This window comes from Rutidosis leptorrhynchoides, chromosome 8 (assembly GCF_046630445.1).
Source record: "Rutidosis leptorrhynchoides isolate AG116_Rl617_1_P2 chromosome 8, CSIRO_AGI_Rlap_v1, whole genome shotgun sequence".
NCBI lineage: Eukaryota > Viridiplantae > Streptophyta > Magnoliopsida > Asterales > Asteraceae > Rutidosis > Rutidosis leptorrhynchoides.
In genome coordinates this window covers 60,231,111-60,251,990 of record NC_092340.1, presented here as the reverse complement: position 1 = coordinate 60,251,990, position 20,880 = coordinate 60,231,111, and the positions used below count along the sequence as shown (strand labels likewise).

Here is a 20,880-nt window from a genome sequence, read left to right as displayed (position 1 = left end):
TGCCAAAAATCATAAAGTGCGTTTAAGTAGTCAATTTGATCAACACAAGAGACTTATTGATTTGGGGATTTCTTTAGCAAAATGTGGATATATGTAATTATGTGCTCTAATGTAATTCATCAATGTGTAAACATAATGTATAATTTCCATTATATTACCCAAGAATTATAGTATAAACACCAAGCTATAATGACAGATAATAACTTTTTTCATGTTTATAAAGCTTGAAGCAGATTTAATCTGATATATTTTTTTTTCGTACTCTTGGAGTTTTATGGATCAGGATTTGATCCTCAAATATCTTTATGATAACAATCTTAAAATCTTAAATCGTACAATACGTAGTGAGCAAAAGGAGATGGGTAACGTACTAACGTAATTAGTGTTTGTGTTCACTTCTGAAATTTTTATCAAGTTATTATTACATTAGGATCTTTTTCCTCATATCTTTAGAATTTTCTCTAACAGGACATTAGGGTTTTAAGATAATGAAAGTAATTAATTACAGTAATAAACTAACAGAAACAAATTAAGGGACTTAAAACTTGAAAGAGAATTTACAAATCTTGATTTAAAGTCTCATCAAATTGAAAATAAAAAACCTAAACAACAAACAACAACAACAAAAACAAAAGCTGCAAACCAAATTAAAAAAAAAAAGTGAACATGCAAGTAAATCAAAGAGGGTCCTTCAAAAGTGATTCTGATATGATCTCTATAAACAGTAGAGACACAACATAACTTTTGATTAATTAATCATACATCACCATGAGATGATTCATTATCTTGTTCAATCTCAGAAGCAGCTTCTTCTTCTTCTAATTCAAAGCAACAATCATCAATACCATAAGCTGCATGCCCATTTCCAAAAGCCTTTATATGATCTTTCAAAGACCTCTTATGTTTAAAATCTGATCCACAACTACAATACCACAATTTCCCACAATTCTTTTCGTGTGTTCGCCAATCGCCTCGCACCGCAAACGCCTTACCGCATTTTCGACACATAAACGGCTTGATCCCATGCTTCCTTTTGTAATGTGTCTGAAGGGTTCTGAAATCTTTGAGCGGTTTAGCTCGTGGGTGGTCGATATTGTTTCGACAACCGGGTGCACAACAATAACATGGTAGCCTTAACATGGCTGTTGGTTGTGTTCCCCTAAGTGATTCTGGACCTCTTCTGTATTGTGATCCATGCCCCCACATATGCATCTATTTAAACGTCACAAAAATGAATCCGTTACTTATTATTCGATTAAGTCAAAATCAGTCAACTTTTTCTTAAACTGTGTGTTTTTTATCTAGAGACTATTAAATTGGAAGGTAAGAATTCATTTACATGCAATAGTGAGACTGCATTTTGCATGCTAATTAAGATCTGGAATTAAACAAAATTCATTTTGTAACAAATTTAAATTGCAATGCATGTGAGCATGATTATCATGAATTGAATTGAAAGTTTGAAACCACTAAAATCTAGGGTCAGATGCATTGGAGACTAAAACTTTGTAATTAAAACTTCAAGTTGCTAGGTATATATTTGTAACTACTATACACAGGTTGATTAAAATCAAACAAAGACATTAATAACTCTTGATTTTATGGTTTCAATCTTTTAAATCATCTTGGATCTGTTAGATTTTAAATATTAAAAACTACTACTTTATTTGTAGTTAAAAGCATTATGAATCTACTGCTACCATAATAAATGTAAGTACTGAAAGAAGAAATTTGCACTAGAATGATATTAAACAAAAGTCATAGTACAAAAGCAATTAAAGGCTGTACATACACATCATCTGTTCTCTTTAATGAGAAATCAAAGCAAAATACTACTATTTGAGGTTTTTAATGAGATTATAACATAGAATCCCCCAACCACAAAATAAAGGGATATGATGTTATGTGGGGTTTAAATTATGGGTGGGAATTTATATGTAAATAGCTTCTTTTTTTTTTTTTTTTTAACCAATTCAAATGTATATGATTCATGAAGATCATATATGAATAGAACAAGAGAAAGATATATATCAGTATTATCATGACACAACTGCCAATAAGTTGAATAAAAGAAAAAAGAAAAAATGAAAAAGAAGAAAAATACAAACTCCAAGGAACAAAAAGCATAATCCTTGTCTAGTTCAATCACAGAAAAAGAAGAAATTGTTTTTACAGCACTATTTCTGACTAGTGTTGGACCTTATGATCAGTTGGACCAAATTCTTGATTTTTTCAAAATTCTCAAAAACCCACAAATCATGCACAGATTGATGCAAGAAAAAAGTTCATGGGACTGAGGATTAATTAATTCTTAATTAATGCATGTATATATTAAAAAAAAGATTATTTCCAAACTGAAAGCGAAGAAAAAGAGGTAACTAACCCTAACCCTAAAAAAAAAAAACCAATATTATACGTACATACTTTCTTTCAAAATGTAAAGTGAAAATTAAACAAAAAAGAAAGTTGAAAATTAACAATAAAAGATGTGTACAAGGAAAGAAGAATATATATCAGTTTTGACCTTTTTCTTTTTCTTTTTGTAACAAAGATGTATGTATGTATAACATGTAATAGTATAATTATATAGGCTTATAGCTATATAAAGATGAAAGCTTTTAGGGTATCTATAATGCATACCTGCATGTTATTGTATCTGTTGAAGGTTTTAAAACAAAGTGGACAAGAAAACTGAGTTGGTCCAATCAGAATCTGAGCTGGTGTTGGGATCCAATACTGACCCTTGTTGAGTGCGCTTGTAAGATACCCATTGTTGTTTGTACCTTCTTCTTCTTCCTCCTCCACCTGTTTATTATCATCCACTAATTCTGTTATATTAATATTCATATTATTATTGTTTGAATTAGTGGACAACCTTGGGACTAAATCAGCTTCTGAAAAACTAGGGTTTGGTAGGCCAAGATGTAAAGCTACAGTCACACTTTCATGATCATCATGACCATGGCCATCATCAAGATCAATAATAGTGGTGGTGGTGGTGGTTTTGTTATTGAGATTATGATCTAGTCCCATGGTGGTTGTACAAGATGCATCAGTGGTTGTACTATTAGGGTAATCATGATTATGATTATGATGATCTTGATTTTGGTTGTGGTTTGGTGATGATCTTCTGGTTGGACTTAAACTAAGTAAAGGAAGAGCTTCTCTTAAGGGTGGAGATGGTGGTGAAGGTTGATAATAGTGAGTAGCATAAGAAATAGGTGGAGGTAGAGATGATGATAAGTAGAGATAGTTATTATTATTATTAGGGTTAGGGTTAATAAAATTAAACCAAGATCCATTGAAGTGAGTGGAGTAAGGATGATTGCTGCTCATGTTTACAAAAGTTAGGATATATTCAAAGATCAGATGAACAGCTAAGCTAAGCTATATGTATATATTATGCAGAGAGAAATAGATAGATAGATGACCAAAAAGGTGAAAAGTTGAAGACTGAACAAAAACACCAAAGCTAAAAGAAGTGCAAGATGTGTTTTATTAACAAGAGAAATCAAGGTTCATAAAGTATTTAAAGTTGCTCTTCAGATTAAAATATTATTATAGATAGACAAGATATCACTAGCCTTGTTTGATGTGACTAAACAACACATCTAACATATATAAATATATAAATATACATATAATATATACATATACATACATATATACACATGATGAGAGAGATGAAAATGTGAGAGAATCAGTTAAGATTAATGGGGGGCAGTGAGAGAGATAATGTTGGGACTTGAAAGAACAAAGGTTTGTTTGATAAAAACTTTCCTGCTTTGTGGAAAGGGTAAGTTTGTAAATATAGAAAAGTACTAAAATGATCCTTGTACTATTCATATTTGTCAATTTCTGGCTTTTATATTAAAAGATGGAAGGCGGCCTTCATTCACATCATATAATGTCGCTCGGGAACTCGTCACTCATGAATTTTAATTGCTAGTGAGGACCAAATGTGGTTGCTATTAGGGACGTTCTCTTCTGCGAACTCAAAAAAAGAATATAAAAACAGTGACAGATCTAACACAAAATTCTAGTCACTAGTGTCATTAGTAAGAAGTTCAAAGAAAAATTACAATATGTAATGATGTCACTTAATTTTTTATATATATTAATCTAACAGTGTCACTCAAAAAAAATTTATACTATGTCACTTGTTAAAAATTCAAAAGATTTCCACCAAATATCGTATTCTACTGTTATATTCGCCCCTGTATGAAAGTACGCTTCTAAAAATGTTTTACTTCATTTACTTTTGTTTTTCTTTTCTAAATAAACGATAAAATTAAAATCAAGGACCATTCATTCTAATCGATTCGATGAAGGACCCTAACACAATCGATGTTATACTTCATTTACTTATGATGGTTGTACACAATGTGTCTTTACGTTCTAGTTTATATGTGGCAGCTGTAAACTCAACATGATATCTAAAATCACATGCATGTACATCAATCTTCATGGTTGGTGAAAATGTAAAAGTACTTTAATGTTTGTTTTATAGATGCAATAAAAAGTTTACACCAATGTTTTACATTACAAAAAGGGGAAACAAACTTTCTTTTGATTTATTCTTGATATTGATAATATATTTTTAGATTTTAGATAGAATAACAAGATGATAAAACAATATTAACAGATCACACGTGTGCGTTTTTTCTAATAGTGTCAAAACCAAAATTAATGATATTACCCAAAATTAATTAATATTTATATTTATATATATAAATATATTAATGAAAATTAACTTTTTTTAACAACAATTAGCTTCTTATTTAATTACTTTAATTTATTTATTTATGCGATCCACTAATCCTCAGTAATTGAGCACCCATCTTTTGTATATAGGATAGGAGTATATAATATAATATATTGCTATTTAACTGTGGATATTTAAGAATGTCCTACTAATTGATTTTTTAATTGTTCCCAGCTCCAAATATAAATGAAACATAAAACATATAACTAAGATGGGGCTAGGGAGAAACCATCAACATTAAGCTACTACCTACCAGAAAATTAATTCACAACTAATTAATATTAATATTAATATACTCTAATTAAAATAAACACAAAAGCCCAAAGAAAAAACACCCAAATAATAAAGGTCATATATATACTCACACCTATATACATTTCATCTATTTATTAATTCTCTCATTTTTATGTATGATATCTATATTCCACATGATATATGATTTAACTTGAGAATATAACTGAAACTATCTCAAAAATCAAAATAGTGAAGTGGCTAAAGTCTTTAGTTCCTCTTAATAAGTTTTAGGTTTAAACCTCATTTGAAAGCATATTTTGGAATGACCACGAAAAAGGGTTACAAACTGTCACGGAATACCTGTGTATATCAGCATAAAAATATTCATCTTCTCGAGTAACCTGAGCAAGATAACTTTATTTGTTTAACCATTTGATATAATTGAACTTGTTATTAAATGCATAAACTTAACTTGGATTTATATTCTCCTGCCATAAACTTAACTTGGATTTATATTTGTTATTAAATGCATAAACTTAACTTGGATTTAAATGCATAATCTTCATATAATTGAACTTGTTATTAAATGCATAAACTTAACTTGGATTTATATTTGTTCAACAAATTTATTAACGATAATGGGCTAATTGAAATCCCTTTAACGGGTCGCAAGTTCACAAGAATCAGCGACGATGGTCTTCGATTCAGTAAGTTAGATCGATTTCTAGTATCGAATAATTTTGCGTTACTATGGAATGATCTTTCTGTTACTGCACTTGATAGACAGTTATCTGATCACACACCTATTTTGCTTAAACACGGGTCAGTGGACTTCGGGCCCAAACCCACGAAAATTTTTGTTTGCTGGTTCGAATTAGATGGCGTGACAGATATTATCAAAGAAGCATGGTCTGTTCCGGTTGGCCCTTGTAGGCCCGACACTCTATTCAGGTTAAAACTCAAAAACGTTAAGTGTAAACTCAAAGACTGGGCCTTCAATACATACGGTAATATTGACAAAGAAATTAAAGAGCTTAATGAATTGTGCAATTATTGGGATAATGAAGCAGAAAACAGGAGCCTTACGGATATTGAAAGAGTTGAATGGCTTAATAATAGAAACAAGTGGGTCGAGAAAGATCGGGTAAAACGAAACATGCTAAAACAAAAATCACGAGTCAAATGGGCGATGGATGGTGATGAAAATACAAAATACTTTCATGCGGTAATTAAAAGGAAAAATAACAAAAACAATATTCGGGGTCTACACATAAATGGATTATGGCAGGAGAATCCGGGTGACGTAAAGGAAGAAGTGTTTAGACACTTTAAATCATTTTATGAAGATTCGAATTCGAGTAATTTTGATTTTGGTGGTTTTGAGACTTCAAAGATTCCACAAGATGAGGCTACATCATTGGAAATTCCCTTTAGTGAAGAAGAAGTGTGGTTAGCCGTTAAAGAATGTGATGGTTCGAAAGCGCCCGGGCCCGATGGTTTTAATTTTGTTTTTTATCACAAATTTTGGGAATTGATTAAAGGTGATTTAATGAAGGCAATTCATTGGTTTTGGAGTAGTGGTGAAATCACTCTAGGGTGTAATGCTTCGTTTATCACCTTAATACCAAAGAAAAATGATCCGGTTAACTTGCGTGACTATAGGCCAATAAGCCTCATCGGAAGTTACTACAAAATCATCTCAAAGTTACTTGCCAATAGAATTCGAAACGTGATTGACAAGTTGATTGGGAACGAACAAAGTGCATTCATACGTGGAAGATCTATCCTTGATAGTATCTTAATCGCAAACGAGTTAGTGGGGGATGTCAAAAGTAGGAAATCTAAATGCTTTATCTTCAAAGCCGACTTTGAAAAAGCATTCGATAGTGTACGATGGAATTTCTTATTGGATATTATGAGAAAAATGGGTTTTGGTCCAAAGTGGCTCAAATGGATGGAATCATGTTTCAAATCCGCATCCATATCGGTTCTAGTTAATGGGTCACCCACTAGAGAGTTTCGTTTACAACGAGGAATTCGCCAAAGCGACCCACTTTCACCGTATCTTTTCATTATCGCAAGCGAAGGGCTTAACATTCTAACAAAAATCGCGGTAAGAAACAAGATTATTCGGGGAGTCGAAATCGGGCGGGATAAAGTTAATGTTTCACATCTTCAATTTGCGGACGACACGATATTTTTTGGTGATTGGGCTAAAAGAAATATTTTGAATGTCCACAAAACCTTAGAATGTTATGAGAAAGTATCGGGCCTTAAAATTAACATGCAAAAGAGCCACATTTACGGAATTGGTGTAACCCGGGGAGAAATTGAACACATTGCTAATAGATTGGGTTGTATTACGGGCTCCTTCCCTTTCACCTATTTAGGGATGCCGATTGGTGAAAAAATTCACAAAAAAGAAACATGGAAACCCGTCATTGAGAAATTCTCTAAACGTTTGTCGGATTGGAAAGCAAGATCGATGTCGTTTGGTGGTAGATTAACACTTGTTAAGGCGGTCCTTAGTAGTCTCCCTCTATACTTCTTCTCGTTGTTTCGTGCCCCATCTTGCGTCATCAATCACCTCGAAGGTATGCGTCGTAAATTCTTTTGGGGCGGGTCGGGGGATGAAACAAAACTTTCTTGGGTCAAATGGGAAACCATACTTTTACCTTATAATGAGGGCGGGTTAAATATCGGGTCGTTAAAAGCAAAAAATTATTCGTTACTTTCCAAGTGGTGGTGGCGTTTTCGTACCGAAAACAAGTCACTTTGGGTTAAAATAATCAAAAGCATTTATGGGCGGGACGGGGGGTTGGGTTCTAACGATGAGAATGTTTATTTGAAGCAGAATTACATATGGAGGAATATCATTCGATTGCGGATCGAGCTGATCAAAGTAAATATCAACATAAATGACTTATTCGAAAGGCAGATCGGTAGAGGCGATGATGTCGCCTTTTGGCTCGAACAGTGGGCTGATCACAACCCCTTTAACGTCAGATTCCAGCGACTTTTTCGACTAGAAAGACAGCCTAACACAAATGTTCGGGACAGAATTCAGGTCGACAACAATATATGGCGGTTTAATTGGGAATGGACACGAGAACTTACGGGTAGACTACACGGGGAGTTAGACAATATGATTGAAATCATCAAAACAAGTTCAATCTCGGGTAATGGTGAAAGCTCATGGAAATTTTTGGGTCATAAAAGTGGATTATTTGTTACAAAAGCAATGGCGAAATTGATTGATGACAAGATTATTCCAAGAGAATCCAATTCTATAGCTACGTTAAAAAACAATCTCGTTCCTCTAAAAATCGGGATCTTCATTTGGAGAGTGCTAAGAAGGAGAATCGCGGTTAAAGTGGAGCTTGATAGGAGGGGTATCGACTTGGACACGTTGTTATGTCCAATATGTGACAACGTGGTTGAATCGGTAGATCATGCCATTTATTCTTGCAAATCCGCCCAAGACATTTGGATTGGCATTTTTAAATGGTGGGATCTTTCCCTTCCTTCGGGCTACACTTTAGAAGACTTAATCAAATGTTCAAACTCGTTCGGGATGGAACCATTCAAAAAGAAGGTTTGGCAAGCGGTTATATGGTCTACATGCTACATGATTTGGAAAAATAGAAACCTCAAGGTGTTCAAGAATGATGCGGACTCATCTCCAAAAATAGTTAGTGACATTCAAGTGAAGTCTTTTGAATGGATCAAAAATCGTTCAAGAAAATCACTCATCACGTGGCAACAATGGCTCATATCCCCGGCATCCACAAACATACTATGCGTGAACATGGACCCGGGTTGAATCTCATCGTGTATTTTGTTTTTTTCATCGTGTTGTTTAGCTCTCGTGTATTATACTTGTAATTATCGTGCGTGTTGGTAGCTAATTCGGCTTCCTCACATCTCTGTACATTCTATTTAGTAATATAATTTGCCTTTAAAAAAAAAAAAAATATATTTGTTATAGATATAAGATGGGGGACTATTTAGACATAGAATTAGGCAAAAGAGGACAAGTTCATGAAATTAGGGTTAATTGTTGTCTCCCATTATCCTACTACTTACTACTAAACTCCAAAATACATCAAATATATATGTACATTTGTGTGTGTATGTAATGTATATGTGATCTTTTCGCCATTCATTGGGAAGCAAATATTTCAAACCCCAGTACTCCGGCAGTGAGCTTTGGTTCTAGTGATACGGTCGCTTAATATGGCTCCATACACACACAATCTTTCACACACACAAAAAACTTGAATCAATTCATCACCTTCTTCTTTCTTATTCCATGAACATTTACTATACATATTCTGCTTTAATTATATATCGTAGAGAACCAAACACATCAAGATTATATTCCGTGGTTAGTACTGTATTTTGTGAAGATATATAGTGGAGTCTTAACATTAACTCCTAAGGCAGTTGAAACTGGATATATAGTGGAGCACTTAGTTTCGAATGTTTTGATGCAAATCAAACTATATACTCGTATATCAGTATATGCATAGTCTTATTATAGTACGATAAATTTTCTTCTTTATAAATGCTACACAATGGACTTGCAAACATATATTGAATGTTAACACTTTCAGTTTGTGTCACTGAATCTTTTAAACAAGTACAATCATTAACTTAATTGGATACTCAGATCCTTACAAACTTACTCACTGGATTTACTACAATACTACTTTAGATAATAAGCACGTACATTTTAACCTAACAGTTTAGATCACTATATCAATGTACTTTTCATTGTACATATATAGAAACTTAATCGCATTAAGGTTCACGGCGTGATTGTTAAACCGATCATAAAGACTCGGAAAAGGAATGGTAAAGGCAAGGTTGGAGAATTCGGATCTCGGGGAGATCTCGTTTGGACTTTTTAGGGGGATCTCGGCATCTTGGAATAATCTCGGGGAGATCTCGGACGTTGACTTTATAGTTTTTTAAATAAAAATATACATAAAAACATAAATATATGTATATTTATATACATTTTTACGAGATTTTACAAAAATATCCGAGAAATATGCGAGAAAATCTTAGAAATTATGAATTTTACAAGAAAATCTTACAAATTAGCAAGAAAATACGAGAAATCGATGTTTTGACTAAGTTTGACCTCGTTGACCGAGAAATCTCGGGAGATGAACATCTCGTCTCGGTTGCCTTCTAAAAACGAGATCTCGGGGGAGATCTCCGGAGATTTACAACACTGGGTAAAGGTAAAGAAGTTGACGGCTAGTTTTGAGCGGTTTTGGATAATGTCCTGTTTGTTGGTTTTCATTTTGAATTGGTCATTGCTATGCTTCTTTTGGTTGTGATTTTTGAATGTGTACCATGTACGCTTTTGTGGTAAGGTTGCTCAAGGCTCGGTTATAGTTAATTTAGACCACCTCCAATCAGGCGTTTCTTTGCTCCTCAGTCCTAGTTGGCAACATCTGACGAAATCTGATGGCCCTAACGGGGCGTCAGTTAGTTCCTCCATATTTCGTTAGTCATGGGGGTGACGAGCTGTTTTTGTCCGTGAGTTCCTCCCTCATCCAATCACATAATTTTTAATTTTATTTAATATATATTTATTATTATTAATTTATTTTTCCCCTCCTCATTTCAAATCAAATTTTATCACATCACCCTACTCAATATTTGACACAAAAAACTGACACACCGGTTAAAAAAGGTCAGTGCCTATTCACAGTCAGTTTGCACTTTTTTGCACTTTTTGGCAAATCTGCGAGTGACAGAGGATTTAAGGGGCTGGGGGGCCATGGTCCCCCCAAAAAATTTATGTCATTACTAACAATTTTTATAGTTTTAAGGACTAAATAAGAAAATTTCAAATTTTGGCCTCACCAAATTAAATTTAGAACAATAAAGACTGTTATTTTGAACTCCATTGACCATGTTTATATATAAGAGACTACATGTTTTGAATGAGTTATTTTGGCCCCTTATTGTCATTGTTCAACCTTCGTCGCTTTAACTGCATGTGATATATATATATATATATATATATATATATATATATATATATATATATATATATATATATATATCACCGTGAGGGTTAGAAATGGTCCTAGGCTCTTTGTTTAATCTTTAGGGTTCATTTTCTTCTATTAAGCCTTAATTTGCGTTTGATCTGATTGTAAATTTGTTCGTCTTTTTATCGATTGATGAAAAGACTTTGTTATATGTTATCGTTTTTTTAGCCAATATATATACACTACAAGAAAACAGCCTATTCGGGACGACATCTTCCTCCAATCCGGGATGACATATCGTTCCTAATAACCTTTAAGGACGACATGTCGTCCCCAACACTCCGTCCTGAAAAGTTTTTCGGGACGAACGTTTTTTTTCCGAGACGACAGTGCGTCCCACTTTGACTTTCCTGTCGTCAAAAGGGAAAAACATTATGTATGACGTTTTGGCGAAAAGTTTTTGGGGACGACATGTTGTCCCTAAATGTTACGCGCCAAAAAGTTTATCTTTTTGGAGCCAATTTTTTTGTAAGGAAAAAGAAAATAAAAAAGTAAAAATGCCAGTTTTTTATGGGTATTAACTATTTGGGATGACATGTCGTCCCTAATCAATTGGCACGAAATTTTTTGCATTTTGTAGTCAATTTTTTTCACGAGAAAGAAATAAAAAAGAATATTTCTTTTTGGGATGACATGTCATCCCAAAAGGTCGTCCAGAAAAAGTCAAACTTTTCTGAAGAACTGACGCATTTTTTGTCGTTCAGCAGTCTTTTCGGGATGATATTTTGTCTTGTCGTCCGACTTTTATGGTTTTCTTGTATATATATATATATATATATATATATATATATATATATATATATATATATATATAGAGAGAGAGAGAGAGAGAGAGAGAGAGAGAGAGAGAGAGAGAGAGAGAGAGAGAGGGGTGGTAGTCAAAAATATTTATCCCTTTACAGGGAACAATAATTGCTAAAAATTTACCTCTTCGGTAGATTTGTAAAAAAAGATAGGGAATACTGAGATCTCAGTAGTACCAATTACTTCACTTCAGTAGTACCAATTACTTCACTTTTGACTCAAATGGTGGTGTTTTTTTCTAGTTCCATAATTAGTCAGCTTTTCAATTTTTGACTGTAATTATTTTGGTTGAAATGAATTATGATGAGGAATTTAAAGGAAGATAATTAAAGGTAGGTTCCATATATCGTAAAATGACATGAACATTGGGAGAAAGAATCGCCTTGAAGTGATTGATGTGATGATATATGAAATACACTAAACTCCTTTCTTTTGATTCCTTTTCCCTTTGCCTAACGTGATTCTTTGCTTTTTTAAAGATACCTACAAATTAATTGTATTGTATATGTATACTTGATTCAAATTAATTTTACTAGAACATTAAAATTTATAGGCCAATAGTTATTAGACCTTGAGGTTATGTTTAAGTTAGCGTTTAACCAGTGGCGGAACTTGAATCCGGATACAGATGGTGCGACGGTAAAAGTTTAATAAATTTTTCATTGTCAGCACGAGGTAAACACTAAAAAAACCTAATCTTTTGGTTAAAAAAAAAAATTATTGTAAAAATTTTTTTCCCGTAAAATCCAGGTGGGGCGGATACCCCCGTTGGGTATAACTATGTTCCGCCACTGCGTTTAACAGGAGTAAAACATACAGAGTACTAATTAAGTGTTAATTGAATAATTTATTGGATGTGTGAAGGATATCAAAACAACAAGAAAAAAAAAGGCTGATTCGAAATTACACCTTAAGGTGCGATGTGGCCCTTTATAGGCGCGACGCGACCCAGGCCCGACGAGCTGAAAATTCTAGAATCAAGTTTTTTTGTTCTCTAAGTTGTTTCCTTGCCTATATAAACATCTCATTGTAACCTGTAAATGTGTGCACGAAAATAATAGTGAAGATTCTCTGGTTTGCGCCCGTGGAGTAAACCCTTCTCCGTGTTTTGGAGTTGAGATATAACCACGTTAAATCTCGCATCGTTTACATTTATCGTTATGCTTTATTTTATCGTTTATCGTTCGTGGGTTTGGTGATTGGTTTAAATCACCGGTCTTGTTTGGGTCCATAATTCCTAACAAGTGGTATCAGAGCCAGGTTTCGAGTGAGAGCGATGGCGATTTGAAAGCATGGTGAACGAACGACGAATTTTGTACAACATGTATCGAGATCAAAGGGCTTAGTTGAAGAGATCGCGAAGAACTCACTAGTATGTCTATGTACTCGTGAGATAATCTATTAAAATTGGTCTATGATTATGTAAGATTATTGTGGTGATTTGCGGTGATAACGGAGTCGGTGGTCAGATCGATAGTTTTTTGTTGTGAAAGAGATTTTTCAAAAGTTCGAAATTCTGGCGCAGCTGTGGTAGAAAATTCATAGCGGTTTCGTTAACCGTTGGATCTCCATGATATTTTAACCGTAGGTTGAAGACTCATAGATCTGGTCGTGTACCAAATTTGAAAGTGATTAGACGGCTGGATTGGGAGATATAATTTTCCGAAGTTGCAGTAACTCAATTTAGGGTTTAATTGCAGAGCTGTGGTCGAAAACTCATAGATATGTAGGTCTAAAACATATCCAAAATTCGTAGTGATCGGACCGTTCAATTTGGAGTTATATTTTTTTCGAATTTTGCAGCCGCCAGGAAAAACCCTTTTGGGGTTTGTTTGCGTAGCTGTGCGAGAAAATTAATTGTGGGTTCGGCTACCGGTGGATCGACTTGATTTTTGGACTGGTGATTCTACACACATAGATCTAGTTGTGGTAAAAATTCGAGGTTGATCTGACCGTTGGATTTTCAGATATGAATTTTCGAATTTGGGCAGTTTCAGGGTTGAACTTTTTCGGGATTGATGACGCGAGTGCGCGACGGTTTTTTATCTCGTGAAACTCGAGCGATACGACCTGTGTTTTTCGAGGATGTGGGTTTGTTAGAGCACAAGGTGTCCGTGTCTATTTCAGTGTCCATTTTTCAGTGTCCATTTTGGAAGCTGAAATTGACTGACAGTGTGTAAGATGGAGGTGTCCACCGTGTCCATTTCAGTGTCCATTTCGGTGTCGATTTTCATATTTTGTATTTTATTTTTATTTTTTAATACCTTTTTATTCTTAATTATTGTTTTTTATTAATTGTGAAAAAAAAATCATTAATAAAAAAAATGATTAAAATTATTGCTTATTCCATACTCAAAATTATCTTCATCTTCTACCTACAGCCAAATTCAACCTGCAGCAGAAAAAAAAAAAAAAAAAAACCTGCTCTTTCTTCTTCATCTCAACAGCAGCTAGCAAACCTGCAAAAAAAAAAAAAAAACCTGCTCTTTCTTCTCCAACGGCTCTTAATTTGAATTTGGACCCCACAATCACACCCTAAAATCACCGTCGGTTTTTGGTGGCTGGAAATCGACGGCGAGATCGACGCCGTCACGGTGTCGACCGACGGTCGATCTCACCGTCGATTTTGAAGGACGGTGAAAAAATTAAACGGGCACCGTGTGCTCTTATGGGAGCTCAGGAGGTTGTTTTTATGGGAGCTCAGGTGGAAGTTCGTGCTTGCGTGTTATGAAACTGGGTGACCAAGCGTATGGTCGGGTATTCCAAGATGATTGGGATATTATGGAACTTGAGCTTTCTATGATCGTTGAGGGTGTCGGAAACTCGGTTGAGTTTAGTAATCGACGGAAGTTATCGAGCTAGTGGGAGTTAGTCAACTAGTAGAGTGGTGGAGATAATTATGCAACGTTGTTCTCAAAGTTCTCAAGATTAGTGTGATGATTCCGGGTAACACTAGGGCTTCGAGAACTTGTTTTACTCTCCGATGGCAAAGAAATTTGCGACTGACTGGTGGTACGAACCAAGTTTCTTCTCCAGTAGCCGCGGTTTTATTTCTTACTCGTACAGTGGGAGCGTGCTTGGGGTGAGAAGATAGGTTTGTGAAATTCATAGCTATGAGGAAGTCAGTGTACCAGCGAGAAAGCAGAAAGTTGAAAAGTTAGTAGATTTCGAGGTTGTGACTGTGTTCTCACTAGAGCCTTGATGAAGAGTCCACGAGGGCGTTTGCTGGAAAGAAAAATCATAGATAGACGGTGAAATCCTGTACGAGGGTGATCATTGACATGTGTGTTCGGGATTGGACATGTCTAGAGTGATTGGTGAGGCGGTGTAGTCTCATGAAAAATCCTATAACTGAAGAGTCGCATACTTCAGTTGGTCTGCTAGTGTAAGAAGATGATCTTCGTGTTAGAAGATGGTGGCGATAGAAACAAGGATGACTCAAGCTAGTAACTAAGAGATTGGATTATCGCTCAGCGGTGTTTTTGGTGTCGAAAGACTTCACTTGATCGTAGGATAACGAGTGAAGTGCGGCGTGATTCGGGTGTCTCATCCGGCAATATCAAAAAGAGTTGGTAATCGGCTAATCTGGAGTTATTGTGGGTTGTTGAAGAAACATAGTGACAGGTTGGCGAAGGTTGTGTTTAGATCATCCTTCAAGTGGGAGATTGTTGGATGTGTGAAGGATATCAAAACACAAAGAAAAAAAATGCTGATTCGAAATTACACCTTAAGGCGCGACGCGATCCTTTCTAGGCGCGACGCGGCCCAGGCCTGACGGGCTGAAAATTCTAGAATCAAGTTTTCTTGTTCCCTAATTTGTTTCCTTGCCTATATAAACATCTCATTGTAACTTGTAAATGTGTGCACGAAAATAATAGTGAAGAATCTCTGGTTTGCGCCAGTAGAGTAAACCCTTCTCCGTATTTTGGAGTTGGGATATAACCAAGTTAAATCTCGTGTCGTTTACATTTATCGTTATGCTTTATTTTATCATTTATCGTTCGTGGGTTTGATGATTGATTTAAATCACCGGTCATGTTTGGGTCCATAATTCCTAACATAATTAATTTGAACTGGAAAAAAATTCGACCGCGCGTTGTTGCGGTTATATTCGACGCGCGGTCGAATTTGGATATACGTTGTTTGGTACCTAATATATTTAGTAGGTTGGGTTGTTTGTTGGGAGTGTATGTGTATGTACGTAATATAGCCCGAAATATTTAGTGTTTTTTAACGATGTCCGTTTCGCATATAGTTAGTCGCGTTGTGGTTGTAAAATTATTCCGAGTTAAACGGTGGTCTCGAAAAAATTTAACTCGCACCGAGCGAGAATATAGGGCCCGTTATCTAGTGTTATTAACGATGTCCGTTTCACGCGTAGTTAGTCTTGTTGTGTTCATTAGATTTTTTCGAGTTGAACGGTGGTCTCGGAAAAATTTAACTCGCACCGAGCGAGAAGATAGGGCCCGTTAAAAATTAGGGTGGAATTAGTTTATTTTATTTTAATAAAATTATATATTTACGCTTTCTACCCCTGAAAAAGTGTAAAGTTGAGGGGCCGTTGTGTAAATTGAGCCGAAGTTGAGGGACCGTTTGTAGTGTGAACGCAAACTCAAAACGACAATTCGATAGAACTGAAATGACGAAATCTGGCACGTGTTTTAGTATATAGGGATAATAATAACTAGTTTTCGAACCCTCGCTTCGCGCCGGGGGTTCGGTTTTCAATGTATTTTATTGCGTTTAGTTTGTAAAATTATTTCGTGGCTAACGATGACGTCGTTGAAGCGTAACTCGAGTCGAACTAAAAGGTATAACCTGTGAAAGATTTAAATGTTATTTTAAATTAACAATATATGTGCATCTCCGCGTTTCGCTATGGAATCGTCGACTTTTAAAAATTTAACGCAAAATCAACGTGTATGAAAAGTACCCCAAATATTTAGCGTTTTTTAAAAAGAATCCGTTTTGCGTATAGTTAGTGACATTGTGTTTGTAAAATTATTTCGAGTTTAACGATGATGCCGAAAAAATTTAACTCGTTGAGAGCGAGAAGATATGACCCGTTGAATATTTGAGTGGAGTTTATTTAAGATTTTTCATGAAAATGTTGATTTGGCACTTTACCCCCTGTTTGGGGGGCCGGTTTTAATGTTTGAACAAAGTGTGAGGGTTTTTTTTTGACAAAGTGAAAGTTAGTACTCCCTCCGTCCCTAAATTATTGTCCAGTATTCCATTTTGGGATGTCCCAAATTAATTGTCTACTTCCATAAATAGAAAGGAAAGGAGATATTTCATTGGTGGATCTGGAGAGAGAAGATATTTCATTGGTGGAGAAATAAAGTTAGTGGGATTTTCTAAAACTGTGTGTTTTTTGTCTGGGGACAATTAATCTGGGACGGAGGGAGTAGTAAAAAAAGAAAGGAAAAATGACGAAAATACCCCTGATACTATTTATTATTATATCTATATATCTAAAAGACATCTTCGACATGAATAGTAACTTTTATGATTTTCACAAACCTATCCCAAACTTTTTATTTTCCTATAAAATATCTAAAAGACATCTTCGACATGAATAGTAACTTTTATGATTTTCACAAACCTATCCCAAACTTTTTATTTTCCTATAATTCACGCACACTCTTTCTAATATTTAAGTTTATACCTTTTATAAACATACCACAAACTTTTCTCATTTTATAAGTTAACCATTAAACTTCTCATTCATTATAAATCGACCACATAATTTTTCCTATCTAATAACCATTCATTATTATTATTATTATTATCATTACTATTATTACTCTATATACCTAAAAGACATAAGAGAAATGAATAGTGAATTTCATAAGGTTCACAAACTTACAACAAATTTTTTTTTTAATTCAACCACACCCTTTATAATAGTTAACTTTATAGCTTTTATAAACTTACCACAAACTTTTCACATTTTATAATTTAATCATAAAACCTCGCATTCATTATAAATCGACCACATAATTATATTATACCTATATACTAAAATGTAATACTTTATAAATAGTGAACTTTATGGTTTCTATAATTTTACAAAAACTTTCAATCTTTCGTAATTCAACCACAACCATTATTATAGTTTAACTTTACGTTTATTAGAAATCAAACAAATAACATTCCATTTACTAAGAATCAACCACATAACTTTTCACTTATTACAAATCGTTAATGTTGCTACTATTAATATAATTGTTATTGTTACGTTATTGTTATTATTTGATTTTTTTTTACTTTGAGTTTTTTTACCCATTTCAGTTTATGTCATTTGCTTCTATTTTTTTTTTTTACTTTTCATAATCGAATTTAGCTAACGTTCTTCCGCCGCATCGCGAGGGCGCCACAACTAGTTTTTATCTAATAGTTAATATGGTAATAATGAGTCAAAAAGAATTTAATTAAACCTCATTTAGAACTCAGAATGATAAAATATATGTTGATAATATTCTATGTAAACACTTTAAATGATGTAATATTATCGCATTACTCGCATAGTGGTCAGTGGCGGAACTTGAACCCGGATACAGATGTGGCAGGTGTAAAAATTTAATAAATTTTTTATTGTCAGTAAACACTAAAAATAACCTTGTTTTTTAGTGAATTTTTTTTTTTTTAGGTGTAAAGTTTTTTTTCCGTTAAATCCAGGTGGACAGATACCTCTTTATAACACACTATCTTCCGCCACTGATAGTGGTTAAGATATATTTTTGATTCAACGCATATCTTTGTTTCAGTAATAATCATTTGTTATTTAAAAGTTACAAACAAACATGTTAAATGATACATTTGTTATTTAAAAGTTACAAACAAACATGTTAAATGATACAGTAACAAACATCTTAAATGATGAACGATTCATCATTTTAACACTAAACCCTTACTTTAAAAGGCAGTTAAACACAAATTTACTATAAACCTATTGATAAAGTAAACAATGTATAAATTTCTATTAGCTAACGTGATATCATCATCATGAAGTCATGATATCGAAGTCATATAGTTTGATTCAAGCATATGAAGTCTGATCGAACTGGTGAACTTGTATATATATAAATATATTCTCAACGAGCAATTAAGCAAACATCATTAAAAAACAATTCTAAAATTAAAAGTTTTTGGTAGCTTTACTATATATGATTATGACTTTTGTTTTTGTCAAACGTTAACTCTTTTCTCTTTCCACCCACAAAGGCTTAACAACAAACACATACTCATGAATCATGATCACAACGAATACTCCCTTCAAATTAATATATATATATATATATATATATATATATATATATATATATATATATATATATATATATATATATATATAGGCAGGATCAATGGGGAAGTAAACAATCGGGGGGAAGCAAAAATTTTTTTTTTTCGTTTTTTTTGAATTTTTTTTTCCGGCATCAAGATCACACGAAAATATGAACATTTAGAAGAGACACTTCGTGATGAATGTTATTATTTAGGCGGGAAAACGATCGACAAAAATAACATTCAAGATAATATTGTTCGTGAAGAATATGAACGTTTTTTTTCTCCATGTTTTGTGAAGTAAAATTTAGCCCGATTTAGAGTTTAGGGTTTAGGGTTTGGTGTTTTGGGTTTATGAAAACCCTAAACCCTAAACTCTAAACCGTTCGTGTTAAAAACTCAATCTAAATCCTAAATATAAACCCTAAATCTAAACCCTAAACCCTAAATTTCTAAACCCTAATATCTAAACCCTATAAACCCTAATATCTAAACCCTAATATCTAAACCCCAATAGCTAAAATCTCAAAATACGCTCGAAAAATACGATAATTGTTATATATTACTTCTTCGAGCGGTTTCCCGCCAAAATAAAAACATTTATCACAAAGTGTCTCTACTAAATGTTCATATTTTCATCTCATCTATAATGAAAAAAAAAAGTTTTTGCTTCCCCCCGCTTCCCCCCGAATGGTTACTTCCCTCTTGATCCTGCCACTATATATTGGTAGGATCAAGAGGGAAGTAACTATTCGGAGGGAAGCGGAGGGAAGCAATAATTTTTTTTCGTTTTTTGAAAAAACTTTGTTCACGAACATTATAGATTGGATGAAAATATGAACATTTAATAAAGACACTTTGTGATTTTTTTTTTATTTTGGCGGAAAAATGCTCGAAGAAGTAATATATAACAATCATCATGTTTTTTGAGCGTATGTTGAGGTTTTAGATATTATGGTTTAGATATTAGGGTTTATAGGGTTTAGATATTTGGGTTTAGATATTAGGGTTTATAAGGTTTAGATATTAGGGTTTAGATTTAGAATTTAGATTGAGTTTTTAACACGAACGGTTTAGAGTTTAGGGTTTAGGGTTTAGGGTTTAGGGTTTAAGGTTTGCTATTTTGGGATACTATTTAAAGTATTTTTAGGATTAGATTACATGCATTTTTGTTTTACGTTTAAACACAAGTGAAAATTAAATTTAAATTATTCATTATGAGTTGAACGAAAATATTCCCTAGTCTGGTAACTGTAATCACTGGTTTCTACTGGTGAATGCAAATCCTATGGATAGATCTATCGGGCTTGACAGCCCCATTTTGAGCTAGTGGCGCTAGCAATTTATAATCGAAATGTATTAGTACTTCGTTATTTTTGAAGATACACATGTTCAGTGTTTTATATTGTGTTTGATAAGGGTATGGAAATGGTTAAATGGTTACCAGGTGACTCATGAATTAATGGAATAATAGTTTTATGTTTTCTAACATTTGAAATCTTGTGGTCTAAAGTTTATTCGTTTTTAAAAACCTATAATTCACTCAACATTTTTGTTGACAGTTTACTCACATGTTTTCTCAGGTACTTGATTAAATGGCTTCCACTGTGATAGAGGGTGTGCATGCATGTTGGCATATTTTTGATAAAACATTAAACTTTGCATTCTATTTTGAGTTTGTTACATTGTGGGTGTTTGGTTGACTTGTTTTTGGTC

The 20,880-nt window shown here is 33.8% G+C and overlaps 1 protein-coding gene across 1 annotated transcript; it reads right to left on the bottom strand.

Moving 5' to 3' along the window:
- Positions 1-543: 543 nt before the first annotated feature.
- Positions 544-3,341, bottom strand: LOC139861984 (uncharacterized). The gene is made up of 2 exons (XM_071850521.1): positions 2,641-3,341; positions 544-1,212 (listed from the first exon to the last, which is right to left on the bottom strand). Exons 1-2 carry the CDS (start codon positions 3,334-3,336, stop codon positions 757-759), a joined length of 1,152 nt encoding a protein of 383 aa, XP_071706622.1. The 5' UTR covers positions 3,337-3,341; the 3' UTR covers positions 544-756.
- Positions 3,342-20,880: the final 17,539 nt, after the last annotated feature.